Source organism: Dendronephthya gigantea, unplaced genomic scaffold (genome assembly GCF_004324835.1).
Source record: "Dendronephthya gigantea isolate DGI-Jeju-01 unplaced genomic scaffold, DenGig_1.0 000007F, whole genome shotgun sequence".
NCBI classification, from domain to species: domain Eukaryota; kingdom Metazoa; phylum Cnidaria; class Anthozoa; order Malacalcyonacea; family Nephtheidae; genus Dendronephthya; species Dendronephthya gigantea.
Window position 1 is genome coordinate 252,169 of NW_021163017.1, and position 18,221 is coordinate 270,389.

Genomic DNA, 18,221 nt, shown 5'->3' on the forward strand with positions numbered 1-18,221 from the left:
CGATATATGGATAACAAAGGAATATCATGGGTAAAATTAGTTGACACTCTATTATCCACAAGTGACCCACGCTGCAGTGAAGAACAGTGGTAAAAAACAGTCACCCATTTGTGTTGATTTTTCCACGGAAGCACAAAATATTTTCATTTGTATATTTGCAATTGTGAAATCACTGGTATTACAAACCCTAAATTAAAGAACTTCCCTAATATCGACTTGTCATTTTAACGAGTAAACCGTATCATAAAACTATGTTATTTTCAGATAAAGTCGCATTTACAATCGTGTTCCCATTCATGGATCAAGTGAATTAATCACTATCGCTGCTACTACTGCCAGAGGAGTCGGAAAATGGACGATCTAAACAAGATATAATAACTCGTTAATCAGTAAATTTTGAAAGAAAAAGCCATACAAAGGCTCGATTTCCACCTTGCAGAGAAATGGCTCGCTTGCGAAGTAATTGCATATTCTCTTTTGAAATGAGAACAGTCAAGCTGAACTTATTTATCCTGTCAAAACTCAAGAGAAAATATGGAAACATTTCGCTAGCGAACTGTCCCTTCTGCAAGTGCAAAGGGACATGTCGCAGAGCTCGGAAGCTTTCGTCCAATTGGATAATGCTTTTCTACGCTTTCCAAAGAACGAAGCTATGCTATTGGTCGAAACAGAAATGTATTGTAAAGTTCAGCCAATGAAAATCATTCTTGCGAGGAGCTGCGACACTACCCAGTGCAAATCCACCCTAAGTTATGCGGTCTGCAATGTGTCTTTGAACAATGGTGAAAATCACTTATTACATAACACAACGCCCATTGATTCCGACATGCCAATTAGACTGACTAACCATTAATTAGCAGTGTTGCCTTTTCAACGTTATAGATTTCCAAGTTCGCGGTCAGACAAAAATTCCAAGAATTTCAAGAGTCTTAACAAGTTCTCAAGGGCTTTCCCAGACGCAAATTGTTTTTAGATTAAAGATCTTTCTGAGATTTTTAAGCACCTCTGATTTACCTCTAAGGACTTTCAAGTCCTAGAATTTTTTAAATCGAATATCTTTCCGGGATTTTAAAGGCCTCCGATTAATAAGGAGGAGTTTGAAATCCTAGAAAGGATTTTTTTAAAGCCAGGGTAAAGAATGCTGTACAATACGCGCTGAAAGTCATGCCGGGCGAGAACAAAAGACTTGGAGACATTTGAGGAATGCGTGGGATGTTCAATCGCGCCCGGTGGCATCCAAATACCATTGCAATTTTTTTTTCTGTCCTAGGCTCTTGTTTTTTTTTGCCAAATATTCATATCTAAGTCATGTCTCCTGGTGCTGCAAGGAAATTGGTCAGGTAAATAGCTTATAAATTAATACCCATTTAAACCAACGCCATAACTGACAGAGCTCTAAACCGGACGATTACGGATGTTTAATAGGATTCGCTCAATTTTGTGACTTAGTCGCTTACCATCCGTAATAATGACACGTTCTTTGCTTAGCCTCGTCTTCCACGGTGAGTAAAAGAAGCCATAATTCATGAACAAGCCTTCGTTGTCGTCTTGAACGTCATGAGCGAGCCATGAATTGCATTCATATGTTTTAGTTGTGTAGCATTTTCCAGGAGCGAGAACCTTCTTCTTCTCCCATTTCCCCTTGTAATCCACCCAGACAAGCTGAACTGTCTTCTTGCTGCGATTAATGAACTTCACCTTAACTTCGACGTTATTATCTTTCTCAGAGGCCAGCTCTTTCGGTTTATCTGTAATTATAAATAACAAAAATCTGCTCTGGTTTCACAAAAAAAATCATTGGGCGTACGAAGATTCAAGTGTACCATAATTCTTATAGAAAACCAAAAAATGTTTAAGCAGTTATAATACGGCATGTATAAATAATAATTGAAATTCTCTCCCGTGTCAGAACACAGGATTCCAAATCCATGATTCATCAATTTCCAAATGCACAGGGGGCAGAATACATGTGACCTAGGGGGGGACCCAGAAAACTCTTGTAACTCTTGCTGGTGATGACTCATGACTTTGTTTGTTGAGATTTGAGAGAGGCAGAGGGGGCATCAATTTGCCCTGGAGCCAATGATTTTCTGACCCTTACAAAAATCATCTATATTACCAGGTATTACTAGTTTCATGGTCAACCTACCTGGTCCTTTATTAATCTCTGCCTTCACCTTATTTTCTCCATCCTTCTCTGCCATTACTGTATACACAGTGTTATTATTGATGATAACCTGTCGTCTTTTCTTCTTCTTTCCCAGGGCAAAGAAGACATCCCCTTCGTTGATTTCTGCCTTCTCTCCCTTGCCATCCTTTAGCTTCAAGAACTTGTGAGGTTTTCCATGCTCATCAATCCTGCACAACATAACTTTGGTGCCTGCTCTATTCTCAAAATGACATTTGATCTTCTTAGAACCTCCTCTTGATCTCAAACCTAGGGGGGTTCATTCCATCATTATCACTGTGAATTTGTGATCATCACCAACTTAATTAATATCATTATGACTGTCATCACTTCATCACCAGTAACCTTATTGTTATCAATTTTTATCATCTTCAACAGAAGGTCTGTTCACACAATGCAATTTTTGATGGATCCAAGTCAATCGGATGGAATGTAGTCTGGCATTGATAGTTCAGCAGTGCTTTGGCTTAAGTTGATTTGCTACTCATATACATTGCAAGTCAACAGACCATAAAACATCCATCAGAGCTAGGTGAATTGGGTCTGATAAAACTGAATTGTGCCAACATACCTTTGCATATACTGACTATTTTTAAAACATATTTTTTACAGACCTGGGTCTCCTGGCTGGCTGTCATCACTGTCGTTCCCAGATGACTACAATATTCAAAATAAATGATCAGAAAAAAGACTAAACTAGCATGCCTCAGCATATTCCTTGCTGGTTGGTTTATCATTTTACCAATGTAGTTTATATTTTTACATTTCATTACTGAGGTTACTCTCTTTACTGATAAAATTGCCTGGTTTAAATGTGCATATTTTAGATGACAATCATGTATATCATTGAAAAGTAATAAAACTTACTTGTTTGAAACCAGCTGGGTGGGGGTGGCCAGGCATACCACCAGGATACGGGTGGCTAGCACCTGGTGGTGGCATTCCATATGGTTGACCATATCCTGGCTGACCAGGAGGGGGCATTCCGGGTTGGCCAGGTGGGGGCATACCATAACCAGGTGGAGGCATACCATAACCAGGCTGCCCAGGAGGGGGCATTCCAGGTTGGCCAGGTGGAGGCATACCATAACCAAGTGGGGGCATACCATAACCAGGTTGGGGAGCATATCCCCCAGGCTAAATAAATTGAAAGTAAGTACAAAGGCTAGTACTAGAAAATTTCTATAAGGTTTCAGCAGACAAGTAGATAGAAATGTTATCTGCAATCATCAAGACAAATATTGTTGAAAATTTGAGACAATATAAAACCATACTGGTGGATAGGCACTTTGAGATGGATGTGGAGGCCCCTGGCCAGGGGGATAGGCATTTCCTTGTTGGCCACTCATTCTTGTCTAAATCAAAATAAAACATATTTTAAACCATTTTGAATATGTTTTATGCCCTGTCATGAACTGCATTGATAACAGATCAATTTGTGATGGATTACACAATTGAATCGGCAGGTTAATTACCCCATTATCACTGCAATTATTCGATATTTCAGTAATCTCACTAATCCCCAATAAGTCAAAACAACGCTGCCGTCTGGGACAATAAGATGACAATTATGCATTTCCCTATGGGTGGGGTTTGTAAAAAACTTCTTGATTACTGATTATTTACAAAACATTTCCCAGAAATTGTACATTGCACAATGATCTCGCAGTAAAATGAACAGAAGTAACCGCACAGAATATCGGAATATGGACGGGAAGAAAACAAATACACCCGAATGCCATTATTTGCTAGCAAAATAATACGAAAACGTTGAAAATAACGTTTTAAAACGAAAGACAAGCAACAAGGTCTTAAGGATTACATCTATGAACGGTTAGTGTCTAAAACATTGCATTAAACTTACCGTCTGAAATCGGAACAATGTACAGGTTTCAAGTGTTCTTACTCAAAATGCAGACTTTATTTATACCGACCGTATCAACAAATGTCATCGCCACGACGTCATCAACATTATGTAAATAATATCCAAATTAGAACGCATAATATCGGTGACGAGGCAAAAGTTTTGCACTTAAGCAAATATATGACCATTAACACTGTGTTTTGATCAATTACCAGCTTGCTCTTTAAAGTCCAAAATAACCTCGAAGTGGGGTACCTCAAGGATAGTACCTTGTTAATTTAAACCTTGTGTGGGTCTAATGATATATTCTTAACTCTTAGGGATTAATCCAATTAAACCATTCCAATTAAACACTTAGAAAAAAGTTGTGGTGAATATCTTTATGAAATAGATTTTCTTAAAAGATAAAGAGACATCAATGTAAATGAACGTTTTTATTCAAATGATCATAAATAAACTTAACTTTGTTTTAAATGCCGATTGCCGATTGCAAATGCCACATTGATACTTGGTGTTCAACACTATAATATATGCTAATAAATATTTTATTAAGTTAATTACATATGATGAACAATTGTGTAGTGACTGTGACTAAATTTGATGGTGCCTTCTACCAACCCATAGGAAAAAATTGTATGTGCACATTAAGTTATTTCCATCATTTCAAAAAAGATTTTTGGAAGAAGTATGTTCTAACATTTCTACAATAATAGTTAAATTGTCTCATTACAATGACTCAGACCAAGATTCTGCCCTTAGTATCGAAAGGCAAAGACAGTGCTGCTAGGAATCCAACAACCAATGAGATTACAAAGAAATATTTTGTCACCTCAAAGGAGACATGAAACAGTGCTTCTGCTACAAATGGTGCCGTCAGCATTCCAATGCGACCAAAGACGTAGGCAGATCCCATGCCTGTTGCCCGGATGGAGGTGGGGTAAGCTTCGGGGGTGTAAACAAATACAACAGCGGAATAACCAACAAGGATGCATCGAATGACCATCAGTAGAACAGTAGCACCACCTCGATTAAGGCACAAGAATAAAAGACTTTGACAAGCAATTGCAATAAATGCTTCCACATACAATGTTCGTTTCCGTCCAAGCGAATCAATAAATAAAAGTGTTATTAAGACACCTGGAAACTCTCCAAATGATGTCCAAATTATGTCAACGTAGTCCTTACGAGTGAAAACTTTACATTTGCATATCTCCTCAGCCTCAGTTTCATGACATATATTATCATCATAACGATCAAATATCTCAGTTGTTACATATACCGAGGAATAATACATCATGATACTAATGAACCATATCAGCCATAAAGTGATGGTCATTCGGAGATAACCGGAACGCATCACATCCATGATACTTCCGCGTTTCTTTACTGTTGATACGGGGGTTACGGTCAAGGTTCCTGGAGGTAGGGTTGAACCATTCACTTTTGCAATGTGCTTCAGCATTTCCAAAGCTTTGTCGCCCTGACCAGAGGCAGCATAGAATCGAAATGATTCAGGCATCCAGTAAAATGACCATAAAAACAGTATGCCCGGTGCACACAATGCGGCAAGCAAGACTCGGAAGCCATAATTCGGCATTATCCATAGGGACAGGGATGCTGCAAATATGAAACCAATTGACCAGAATATCGTGATAAATGTAAGGACCTTCCCGCGAGCCTTTGCAGGTGTGTATTCGGCAAGGATGGTTGAAACTTGTGGGAGGGAACCAATCCCAACACCAACCAGAAATCGAAGAATCAACAACCATTTGTAATTGGGTGAGAAAGTGCTGAGAAATGCAAAATAGATGAACCAAAAGGAACTGATGTAAAGACCTTTCTTACGGCCATATGTGTCACAAACCCAACCCCAGACTGGAGATGATAGCATCATACCAAGGGAGGTCAACATTGGCAGCAATGTCTCCTCTAGATAGGTCAGACTCCAGTGACATCGAAGGTAGGGTGCTAGCACAGACATAACAAATATCTCCATGCCTTCAACCATCCAAACTAGTCCCAACACTAGAACAAGTTTTATGTGGAAAATTCCAAATCCGATATGAGAAATGGCATCGTCAGGTGTGAAGGTTTGACTAGACGATTCAGAAGCCTCGTCACTCACCAATCCTTCCAGTTCCACGCTCTCTTCCGGCAGTGTTGAATATCTAGCTCCGATCTCGTTTGTTGGTGAACGGGCTCTTCCCAGACGGTTGTTAAAACGATCAACAAGTTTTGACATCATGATTCACGTTCGTTTAAATCGAGTATCTTTAAGAAGGGCATGAATGTGAACGATATTCTCTTTGAAAACAGACTTATTACGAATCTAAACACTGTATTACTTCGGTTTCATTCTTGAGGTACTTCTTCCTCTTTTGTGAAAGATGAGAGTTTTAATCTCTTTCAAATTCCGCCTGCCACGTCGTTAGAAAATAAAACTAATTGAGGATAATGTTTTTGTGTTGAACCTGTTCAGACACAAAAGCTTCTTTCGGTACAAAACGATTATGAATACATAATGACATAATCTAGATGTTTTGAATATAAAATCTCATCCGTGACAATATACAGTTGCCTGTTGGACAGTTTTCTTTCATAAATATTCACCACGCTTTGTTGTCAATATCGAAGAGTTTTGAAGAGTGCACGTTTATAGATTAATTACATTTCTTTTTTCCAACAAGTCTCGACATTATATTCGTACCTGTAAATTAATCGGAGATTTGTAGTTGTTTCCAGAAATTACTATTATATTATATTTAGAACAATTGGAACTCCGTAAAAAAAAGTTATCATAATCCATGTCTAGAATCCACAAATTTAATCCTCAATCCAAATATTTAAGGTTAATTATAAGGTCAGGTTTAGGATTAAAACTAGGATTATATTTGTGGATTTAGGTAATTCCATATTCAGAATCCACGGATATCATCCCAAGTCCCAACCTCAAAAATTTTATGATTTAAAAATAGCTATTGATCTCTAAATTTTCGCGATCTTCCAGTCAGGTTTCAGAGGTCAATTTCAAGTCATTTTCCAACAGCCTTTCGCCCACATATTTGCATAAGCCAAATTAAAATAGATATATGACTATACCCTTCTGTCTCGGAACCAGCAACCTACTATATTTTGCTGGTCTCAACGGAAGAAGGATTTTGTTTTCGGCTTGACAATTTCGATCACAGTTAAATTCCTTTTGAAACTGCACGAAGTGAGCGACTGTATGGAATCAGACCTTTTACATGCTCATCATTAACCTGAATAGGAACGTTCACAAAGCGTGATTTTTTAATGTAATATTTTGCCACGATACTTAGTCTTTTTAAATACCAACACTTGTTCAACAAAGTTACTTACAGACTATTTCAGGGACTATTAAAAGGTCTGTTCAGTAATTTAAAAAAGATTTATCTAGAATATAGATATCCTAATAAAACTCACATATAATATTATGTTAATTGTTTTGTAACAATCATAAACTGTTCATCAATCCATTTTGCTCACGCATTTGCTGTTTCAGAATTGTCTAAAATACCTTCAGAGTTTAGATTACCAAACAGAATCGGCAGTGGGCGGTTATCTTCGTTTCCGACGTTTGCTGTCCTCGTACAGAAAGAGTTTATCAGCCTCTTTATCCACAAGATCTTGTTCATTCATCTAAAAAAAGAAAATGTCTCGTTTCAACTAGAAAACTGGAAGCTGTAGATGATGGAGCATATCCGTTGGGCCTTTGGTACCGACTTGAACCTTTCCTTGCAAATTATTTTACTAGTAAAGCCTGAAGAAATATCATACTTACTGACTGAACTTCCAACATCCAATTTTCTCCTGGTTCATTCCGAGAGGAAAACACGACAAGATCATTTCCACCGATAATTTTCGGAATGCCGTGGTCATCTCCGGCGATGTTTTGCTGTGATGAGTAAAATAAACTACCTCATGCATGCATGTATACAAACTATAAGACAGACATCAAACATAACACAACATACACGCCATCATTTCTAAGATCTCTCCCTAAATGGGTCGGTAAAGTTATCGGACCAATGCTTTGATGAATTAGCAGTTGCAGAAATCATAGTGGAGGTAGCTATACTCTTCACGTGGTGCTACGAAACAGAGGAAACAAACGAGAGGTAAAGACATTCACATTACCTTTTTGAATCGCTTCACGTTCTTCAAAGTTGTACTCAATTTCTTTCCTGGTACTTGTGCCTTGGGAGGAACACGTTTGCCCACCACTAGCTCTATATGTTCCACACACATGAGATCGCTGGGATAAGAAACACTCCTCTCCAATTTGACAACAACTTCTTCAGAGTTCTAAAAGTAAAGCACGCGTGAGGAATCCTACAGTGCGCCGAATAAACACGCCTGGTTTGTGATAGCGACCTAACCGTTTGCTGTTGCAACTTTGATAAAAATCCTTGATTTTCTCTTTGGGTGTCAACACCAGCGTTTTTTCTTGAATTTGTTTGGCTTAAATCCTCTACTCCATCATGGCCGGTATTTGTCGAGGACTCACTCAGGTGACTTTCTGACTTTTCCTTTTTTAAACTGAAAGATCTCTTCGACATCCAACCGCTCCCTGGTGGTGAAATCCTGGAGTTTACAGCGGATAAATCCTGCACTCCCGAAGTGCTTTCATGTAACACCCTATTGATGTGAAGATAGTTATTCCTTGAGGATATTTGGTCGATTCAAATTTTAGAAAGATAACCACTATCGTTGCTTAGAGAATAAGGGTTACCTGCACAACAACATGAAATACAACGCGTTTTTCAACTGAATTAGTAGGAATTATAATTTGCTATCTGTTGTCTATCAAAACTTTATCGATTACCAACCAACCTTTTACTTTTTGTCACAGATAGCAACTTCTTTTCATTTAGTTCTCGTTTTCCACTTGGTTCTTTAGTACTTTCTTCTTCATTTGCAGTCTCCTCCTTGGATGTCACTTTCTTAACACGAGACTGAACAATATTATCCTCATCAGACAAACTAGTTTGAGATCTTTTAAGAGAAAATAAAGAGTCATGGAGTGTGGGTTGTCCTACACGCGGAGGACTTGCGCTGGTTGGACTACGTTGTGTCTCCCCGATTATTGAGCGTTCGTTGTCGTGTGGACGAGTCAAACATGGCGAAGCTATCTTCCGTCTCTTTGAGGTAAAATTAATTTCCGGAGAAGGCGTTTCTTGAATCTTTACCACATCTGGGGTAGTTTTATTGACAAGCACAACATTCCCGTTTTCTCCAGAGCGATTAAAATCGTATTCTCGTTTCATGGTTTTTCCAACACCACATTCTTCAACCTCATCCTGGCTTTGCGAGATATGTGTTATATCGACCGTATTTCTATCACGAAGCTTATCCTCGCCTTGGGACGCCTGAGTTTGAGTGACGTGTGTTATATCAGCTTTAGAGCGAGTCAATCTGAATTTCTTTTCATCTGGACTCCTGAACGGGACAAGTCGTTCATGTTGCGACTCCTGGCTTTGAGAAATATGCGTTATATCGACGCTTTGTGAAATGGCTTTGCGTTTTTGGCCAACAGCTGGTGTTTCTTGCAAACAAAGGCTTGGTTGGGCTGGTTTCTGACCGTCTTCACTTTCCGAGATATCCTCTATGTCGTCCACGCTCTTCTTGGGTGTTGTAAAAGGCGCTTTTTTAGTTGACTGGTCTTGATTTGGCGATTTTTTTTTCAGCGGCATTCCAGGTGATTTGAACTGCGACTCTGGCGATTGAGAGACATGAGTGACATCACTGGATGAGAACTTCCTGCGTTTATTTTCGACGTGACTGGTCTGTGGAGTGTCGAAAGCCAAGGGTATCGACTCGTCAGAGCTATCGCGAGATCTACAAGAATATGGAAACAGAGATAAATTCAAGATATAAAAACAGAAATAAATTCAAGATATAGAAACAGAAATAAATTCAAGTTTGAAATGCCGCAAAATCTTTCACCACGAGCCTTTTTTTGGAATCCAGTGGAGTCTCCATGATCGTGTTTGGTTTGGAATTTTCATTTTTCATCAGAAACGGTTTCTACAGAACGAAAAAAAGCTTGACTAAGGGCGAAACACGAAATAGCGTTTGATTTTAAGAACCAAACACACCACCTTTCCAGGAAACTCGTGCACGAGGATGTTTTGTGATTCGTTCATCCGTTGTGACATTTCCTCCATACTGCTGATGCTCTTTGAGACAATCTGCTTCGTAATTCTCGGAACTACAAGAAGACCAGACGACGTTTTTCTATGATTTTGTATTTTGTCACTATTGCGAATTGCACGTAATCTTAACCAGCACCATTTTTAATTCATTCATCTTGGAGAGGGGAACAAAAGAGCTTTGCATTGGTGTTGTGAAAATATAACCTCTATTAAAATATAAACACTAACCGCAGTCTATGTTGGAATTGCAATATTCGTTCAAGGATACATGAAGAATGGCCAAACCAATTTCAGTTTCTGCGATTGGTCTTCTATTGACACTAATTGAATGATAATTCAAACGTTTCAAACATCATGTGCAATGAAACCTCACAAAGTGTATCACAAAACAAATCTACCTTGTTTACAAAGGTAATTCTTACCTCTTCAACATATCTCCAACATGACCTATCCAGATTTGTTTCTCTTCAGAGACATTTGTCTTCCAATCAACAGACATCACTAGAGTGTGTTCACCTGTCAATATTTCATCATCCTCTCCAGACACATCACCAGTCTCCTTCAGCAACGATTGGCCACCAGCCAATGAGATTGCTTGCTCCAACCTTTTGTACTAAAGCAATTTAAAAACATCGAATCAAATCATATTATACTGGTATAAACAGCTTTAAAATTTAAAAACCACATTGTGCAAGAACAGCTTAGCATCTGTGTTAGATTTATCTAAAAATTCCTTTTATAAAATTGGCTTGCCTGTTTTTTCTCCAAAAATACAAATAGTTTTTCAACAAAAATAGATTTTCTAGCAACATTAGGATGGAATGAGACCACTTTGGTGTCGATGAGGTCTTCCTTTATTGGAGGCATGTATCTGTAAGTTCAGGAACAAGAATGCTTTATATGGTGGAAAAAGTTCAAAAACCATTAGCAAAGGTGATACAGCATACTTTTCAGGACATGGCATATCAGTCTTTGAGTCAATTGCTTGAATCAGATCATCGAAAAACGATTGAGTAACAATCGGGTGACAAGACGCCAGAGCATAAATGACCTTTAAACCACACAGGATAGGAAAGATATGGTGAGAAATAATCATGTGGAAATATTTGAGAGGCAACCAATTTATAACCAGATAGTTATGCATATGACAAGTAAATTTAGCAAACCTTAATTGTGAAACTGAGTGAATCCATCACAAGATGAGAACATTCTTTTTGCCATTCGTTTACCAAATAACCACCTAAATATATTCATTTGTAACACTGTTTTACTGTACTGCATTTAGATACTAATGCTGATTTGTATAAGAATTTCAAGAACTTTAATCTAATTACCTAATTTGCTTAGCTGAGACTTCAAATTATTCTTCACAGCACTGTTCAAACATGATGCATAAACCACAAGTGGGTCAAAACTCAACCTAGGTTTATAAAAGAAAGCACTTAGCTTTAACTCCACTTTGGAGGGTGGGAATTGGAAAAGGGGTAGCTGGATATCCTATTTCAGGGAAGGGCAGAAAACAAATTTGAGTGAAAGCAAAATAAGTGACAAATATCTAGAAAGCCAACTACCCAAGGGAAGAAGAATTATTTTGGTACCTGTATGAACAATTCTGTGTCCCAAATGTAATTATATCATTATGGTGTAGAACTACAGCCACTGATTTTTGACATTTAGTGCCATTGACTGAACACCCAAACTTTGAAACATCTTTCAATGATACCTGTGCCTAAATGCAACAGCACATACAATGAAGATTTTTCTACAGATTTCAAGATCCTGTGCATACACGCAAAAATAAATTACAAACCGAAGCAGTTCCACTCTGGGACACAGTGATCCAAGCATGTTTCCTGCTGACAGATTGGTCACCTTCCACTTGGATTTGACAATCTAATCAAACAATAAATAAATGCATGACAACCAAGATTTCTTAGGATTGTAGTGACATGGATATTGGATACCATCTAACCATCATCCCAATTAATAATAATAATAACTGATTATTCTGTTATTCACCTTTTCTGCCAACTAAATGTTCTCCAACAGTCAGGTAGTAAGGTTTCTCATCTTCGAAACCTAAAATAGTTATTTTGCAAAACTCACATACATAGTCCATAGACTCCAAATACTTCAAAACAATTTTTTGAGCTATCGAGAGTCCTTGCAATTCGAGTTGTGTATTAAATGTAGTTATAAGAAAAGTAATGCTAATACCTTCTTCACTTCGCTTTAAGCTCCACATGAATGGTCTAAAACGATTTTCATCGGTATTTCACGGTAAAATTGTAAATAAAAACTTAAAATTCAAAACACTGACTTTACTCACATCGTGATTTCCCACGTGCACCTCTGCTGCTGAAATACCACACCACTGAGCTACATATAAAACCAGCATATTACATATATGTTTACTCGCGACATCCCCCCCCCGGCTCTCGTCCTTAGTTGGAATGAAAAGTAGGGGGTAACACTCCCTCTGTTGAGTCTGGCCCCCCCACTAATTAAGTTACAAAAGTAAACAATTGTATGTCAAGTAATAGAGGTTTTTTGTATGGCAACACCAATCTTAAAACTTTACCATGCATGCGAAGGTCAGCCTTACCTCTTGTCTACAATATGCTTGAATTTGTTTTATGAAACATTTTTATATTTCACAACAAAAAAAAATTGTGACAAAAAAAGTACACGAATAAATATATTCAATTGTTTTCTACCTATACACTAGAAGATAGTTCTTGCTTTATACTGTAAATCTGCTGTGTTTCTGTGTTGCAAGTTTAACTGCAATTCCTTTTTCATTGATAGAACGTAAGACATCAGTTAAAAATTTGAATTGTTCAGATTCACAAACATAGTGCCCTAAAAATAGACCTTCAAAGTTTGTAAATTTTGTTTTTATTAAAAGAGAACAAATATATAAGGTTCTATTATACACAGAGCTAAATAACTAACTTATCTAAGAAATATCATTTAGGGCACTACAATTTGTGAGTCTGGACTCGATTTTTTTTTAACTTTTCATTCTTTTGCTCATTGGCTTGCTACATGTATATAGTCCTTTACAACTAATCACATTATATAGTTAGATATAAATATAAATATATTATATAAATTGCCCATATGATTTGTCTCCCGGGGTCCAGTTGTATAAAATGGTTAAATCAAAGTTAGTTTAAAAACACATGGCAGATCATTTTGATCAATCAAAAGCATGTGTTTTTAAGCTAACTACAATTTAACCACTCAATACATCTAACCCCTGACTGTAAAATATGTTTGCATTAAACTAAAAAGCGAGTATGTTTTTAGTAAGCCTCATTATCACCCTAAAGACCCCTCCAAATTTGACAACTATTACTTGTAGAGAAAAGTTTCATTGCTGAAGAATAAATTGGGAAAAATAAGCGACTACTTTTAAATCAGTTTGAAAGAAGTATGTATAGAACTGTCAAAGTTCAACTGTGTAATTTTAATTCTAATAACTAAGGTTCTTTACCCTAACTGTTGCCTAATGAATTCACTATGAATCCTCACAATAGAATTAATCATTATTTGCATATTTTTTAAAAATTACTCAACTTTGCCTAACTCTCTCTTCCAAATTGTTTAATTCGTCTACAATTGCACTTGGTATATCTGTTGATAGTTGATCATGGAAATAATTTCTGATTGCCTCAACTTCTTTCAACCAATAATCTTTAGGAACACTCATCAATTCCCTCATATTAATCTCACCAAGACCGTCGAGATTCAACGAATTATTTTTGGGAAGAAGGCCAATAGGTGAAGGTGCTGCAATGTCCTCTTGGCCGTCACAGCGTCTCAAGATCCAGTCAAGGACACGAGTATTCTCACCAAACCCTAGTTAGCAAAAAGTGTTAGCTTTTACGATTATTTTTGGACAAATTTTTCATACACGTACTGAAGTCAATTGCAAAGCACTAAAAAATTATGCAGTAGCTGCCTCATTACCTGGCCAAAGGAATTTGCCATCGTTTCCTTTTCTAAACCAATTCACATGGAAAATCTTTGGTAAATTCAGATTGGGTTTATCTTGGAAACTCAACCAATGCTCCATGTAATTGGCAAAGTTATAGCCAAAGAATGGTCTCATTGCAAAGGGATCATGCATAACAACTTTTCCCTTGTGTTCTGCTGCAGCAGTTGCCTCTGACCTCATGCTTGATGCTACAAACACACCATGTTGCCAGTTGAAAGCCTCGTACACAAGAGGTATACCCTGTGGTCTTCTGCCTCCAAAGATCAAAGCATCGATTGGCACTCCAGCAGGATCTTCCCAAGCAGGATCCATTACAGGACATTGGCCAATCGGTGCACAGAAACGCGAGTTGGGATGTGCAGCAGGTCTGCCAGAATCTTTGGTCCAGTTTTCATTTCCAAGCCAGTCAGTTATGGCTACATCAGATGGAGTTTCTTTTTCAAGTCCTAAAACATGGCACTTTCAAATTCACAATTCTTGACTCTAAAGAATCTACATCACCCTATATTTTATGTCAAGTTAAAATAGGATACTGAGGATTACAAAACTCTCTAAAAGTCAGAAGTCCAGTTACCTTCCCAGTAGAAGCCACCATTACTTGTTTCTGCCACATTTGTGAACACTGTGTTCTTTGTAACTGTTCTCATTGCATTGGGATTTGAACTCATGTTTGTTCCTGGTGCAACACCAAAGAATCCATATTCTGGGTTGATGGCACGCAAGACACCATTCTCATCAAATTTCATCCAGGCTATGTCATCCCCAACACATTCTGCTTTCCATCCCCCTGGTAGGGTTGGGTTCAACATTGCCAAGTTTGTCTTGCCACATGCACTAGGGAATGCTGCAGCAATATATTTCTTCTCTCCTTTTGGATTGGTCAAACCCATGATCTACAATTTGTAAGATATTGTAAGTGTGGATTTAGTTTGCAACACCTTTATATCAATGATCAACTTCACTTGAACTTTTTAAGCTTTCACATTATGTGATTGTTTATCGTCATAAAAATCTTACCAACATGTGTTCTGCAAACCAACCCTCTTCCTTGGCCATGACGGAGCCTAAACGCAAAGCCAGACATTTCTTTCCGAGAAGTGAATTGCCACCATAACCGCTTCCAAATGACACAATCTCCCTCGTTGCTGGAAAATGTGTGATCACAGTCTTCTCAGGATTACATGGCCATGCATAGCCTGTATCTGGGGCAGGCAGAGGTTGGCCAACCGAATGCAGGCACTTCACAAAGTCGTTATCATCAAGACGTCTCATCACTCTATCTCCCATTCTGGTCATGATTCGCATGCTTGCTACTACATATGGTGAATCCGTCAACTGAATGCCAATCTTTGATAAAGGTGACCCAAGGGGACCCATACAGAATGGAATAACATACATAGTACGACCTAAAGAATTAAGATAGATACTTCATGTCAATATACTTGAAAGAAAACCTTCGGAATACATTGGACTTAAACCATTGTAGATCACATCTGAGGTTGCTATTGCCCAGTGCAATGAAGGGTGCAAAATTATCGCAAATGTCAAAAAATTTTCCTGGAACACGGTGGTGACTTCCGGTTTATTACACACCTTTCATACAGCCTGGAAAATTTTCTTCGAAAAGTTTCCTTTTCATCTTATCTGGTGCCTCCCATTTTCCCAATCTCCCTTCGACGCCTGGAGCTGGTGTAGGAATCGTATCCTCCCGCCTCTCTGTGCAGATAAACGTCTTTGATTCAACCCTTGCAACGTCCGCGGGATCTGTGCGCACGATGTAACTGCAAAGCGAAAGGCATTAGCGCATTCGTGAAAACCGTGAAATCGATGCGCTTTAAAACGCGATGTGCTTAAAATGAATAAAACATTAAAAAAAACATTGTTTGATTTGTTGACATGTCACAAAATTTTTCTCACCAATTTTCGTATAAAGGTAATCGTTTCATCATTTTCGCTTCAATCATTTGGTTCACCATGAAGTCATTTTCCTCCTCTGATCCATCACAGATGTGTATTCTTTCTGGCTGGCAGAGTTCTTGCTTTTCACGTATAAAAGCTTGCAGTTGAGGGCCAAGCGAGTTCACTGGGGTATCGTTCATCGCTGCTTGAATTGTAGTTTGAAATTGAACGCGACCTATTTTAGGCAGTTGTGTTAGTCGGCTTAAAATCTCCTTCGGACCAAAGTTTGCTGATCTAAAGGGGAATACGGCAGAGAAGGTGTTAATGAAAATATAAAATTTAAAAATTCGGACGTGGCAGGTTTACAAACTTACAAACATATTTACGATTACCCAGGACGGAATTAGATGTAATCGGTTACCTTAAAAAAATCCTGTACATTGCCATGGTTTTGAGAGTTGTTGGAGGCTTCAAATATTGCTGTTTGTTTGAGAAATTATTTTTTTATATTTCGCAACGTTGGCAAATGGTGCCGGCCGAACGACTTCGAAAGATATGACTTAGCTTATGTCATTAGACAACGAATAGGTCATATCCGCTTCCCCCAAGTAGGGAAGGGTAGGGGTTTGTCACATTACATAACACACTTGAGCTTTCGTATACGTGTTATCCTAATGCAAAGACCGATGCTTAAAAAGGGATTCAACAAGAACTACTTCGGCTTAGAGAATCCCTTTTAGGTATCTCAAAATCAGTCCAATTTTAAAGCAAAATTATTTGTTCTATACCCATACACGCACAGTCAAGTTTGTCGGGTTCAAAGTTCGGTTCGAAACGCCCATTTGACAATGACGCACCTTTTAACCGCCTTTTGTAATGTCAACATGGAATGTTTGATACGCAGAAGTCGAGAATGATTATTGAAACATTTGAATCATGTACACCTGGAAAAACCAGGCTTATTGTCCAACTGTACGAAAAGAAACCAGGTCTGATCTGTTTTCTTAGCGATTTGTTAGTTTTCTTAAAAGGCACGCTTCACTAAGTTGTATAATAAATACGAAATTACGTTTATATTATTATTGTTAGCAGGAAGAAAATATTACACATTGCTCGAATTTTTTTTCTGTTTATGATGTGTATGCTATCACCTTCGCTAATCGCTATTACAAGTACTTTAAGCATAATGCCAACAAAATATAGGCTACGAATATAATAAATTTCAACTTTTGCATAGCAGAAGCTGCGGGTGGCGTTTTTGTGGAGGCATTTCTCCCCCAAAACGGTATGAAAAATTGTTCCGTTCTGAATTATGATACGCAGTTTAAATACAATATTGTTAGTACGTAACTCTTTCGTAAACCAAGTTAGAATTAAGAGAAAAAAATTGCGTGAATATTTTTAAGTTATAAATCAGCAAAGACAATTATCTACAAATTTTACCATACCGATTAACATTTAATAAATCAAATATTAGAAAGGAAAATGCAACATCTGCTTTCTGGAATAATTAAAAACTTGAAAATAAGACAAAATTATATTTTAAGATGATGTACTTACAGTTTTTAAGCTCCTTTCACTTTAACCCAGTGTTGAATACTGCAGTACTGATTGCCGACGTGGAAGATTCTATTTATATCTTTTTTTATTCTGTGACGGCGTTAATTGACCAAAAGTTACGTACAACAGGAAACAAAGGATGGTTTTCATCATCTCTCGTACCCACTCATAGCAAACTAAAATGACAACAATCTTATATGTAATACGTTTTCATAAAATTAGTCTAAAAAATAGCAAATTAAGGCTATTTATAACGTAACAAATAGAACGACATGAGTTTGTGTTATGTAAATCATTTTTACCGTTTGAGACAATGCAAGATTTGAAAAACGAAAGGGTTACCATGGTTTACAAACAAATACCTCTCCGTCCTCTCGTATCAGTGTTATATAACCAAATACGACCTCTGATCGTGTGGCTCTAAGGCCCGAAAATTAGTTTATTGTAGGCTCAAAAATTAACGTTTCGTGTGGTTTCTAAAAAGTACTCATGGTATAGAATTATTATTTAGTTTGGCGACTTTGGCAATAC

At 37.7% G+C, this 18,221-nt stretch overlaps 3 protein-coding genes and 1 pseudogene across 6 annotated transcripts; all 4 read right to left on the reverse strand.

Moving 5' to 3' along the window:
* Window positions 1-138: 138 nt before the first annotated feature.
* LOC114517389 (annexin A7-like) lies at window positions 139-4,290 on the reverse strand. The gene is made up of 7 exons (XM_028537089.1): window positions 4,053-4,290; window positions 3,463-3,543; window positions 3,056-3,325; window positions 2,803-2,845; window positions 2,150-2,437; window positions 1,458-1,748; window positions 139-360 (listed from the first exon to the last, which is right to left on the reverse strand). The coding sequence occupies exons 2-7, from the start codon at window positions 3,535-3,537 to the stop codon at window positions 311-313; spliced, it is 1,017 nt and encodes a 338-aa protein (XP_028392890.1). The 5' UTR covers window positions 3,538-3,543; window positions 4,053-4,290; the 3' UTR covers window positions 139-310.
* Window positions 4,291-4,505: 215 nt separating this feature from the next.
* LOC114517026 lies at window positions 4,506-6,623 on the reverse strand (annotated as a pseudogene).
* A 15-nt stretch (window positions 6,624-6,638) lies between these two features.
* On the reverse strand, window positions 6,639-12,615 carry LOC114517027 (nibrin-like). 3 transcript variants are annotated; one of them, XM_028536668.1, is made up of 18 exons: window positions 12,446-12,590; window positions 12,248-12,307; window positions 12,039-12,121; window positions 11,827-11,957; window positions 11,563-11,648; window positions 11,395-11,468; window positions 11,176-11,279; window positions 10,982-11,099; window positions 10,651-10,841; window positions 10,457-10,548; window positions 10,175-10,284; window positions 10,027-10,100; window positions 8,907-9,911; window positions 8,453-8,711; window positions 8,211-8,378; window positions 7,855-7,968; window positions 7,591-7,712; window positions 6,639-6,759 (listed from the first exon to the last, which is right to left on the reverse strand). In XM_028536668.1, exons 1-17 carry the CDS (start codon window positions 12,471-12,473, stop codon window positions 7,632-7,634), a joined length of 2,778 nt encoding a protein of 925 aa, XP_028392469.1. In that variant the 5' UTR covers window positions 12,474-12,590; the 3' UTR covers window positions 6,639-6,759; window positions 7,591-7,631. The 3 variants fall into 3 exon arrangements, with proteins under 3 accessions (XP_028392469.1, XP_028392470.1, XP_028392471.1); XM_028536669.1 differs by lacking the exon at window positions 6,639-6,759 and having other exon boundaries at window positions 6,858-7,712; window positions 12,446-12,480; window positions 12,558-12,615; XM_028536670.1 differs by lacking the exons at window positions 6,639-6,759; window positions 7,591-7,712; window positions 7,855-7,968 and having other exon boundaries at window positions 8,217-8,378; window positions 8,448-8,711.
* A 495-nt stretch (window positions 12,616-13,110) lies between these two features.
* On the reverse strand, window positions 13,111-17,737 carry LOC114517242 (phosphoenolpyruvate carboxykinase, cytosolic [GTP]-like). Of its 2 annotated transcripts, none has more exons than XM_028536900.1 (7): window positions 17,691-17,737; window positions 16,149-16,424; window positions 15,825-16,012; window positions 15,249-15,637; window positions 14,806-15,124; window positions 14,204-14,677; window positions 13,111-14,092 (listed from the first exon to the last, which is right to left on the reverse strand). In XM_028536900.1, the coding sequence occupies exons 2-7, from the start codon at window positions 16,328-16,330 to the stop codon at window positions 13,806-13,808; spliced, it is 1,839 nt and encodes a 612-aa protein (XP_028392701.1). In that variant the 5' UTR covers window positions 16,331-16,424; window positions 17,691-17,737; the 3' UTR covers window positions 13,111-13,805. The 2 variants fall into 2 exon arrangements, with proteins under 2 accessions (XP_028392701.1, XP_028392700.1); XM_028536899.1 differs by lacking the exon at window positions 17,691-17,737 and adding an exon at window positions 16,552-16,697.
* Window positions 17,738-18,221: the final 484 nt, after the last annotated feature.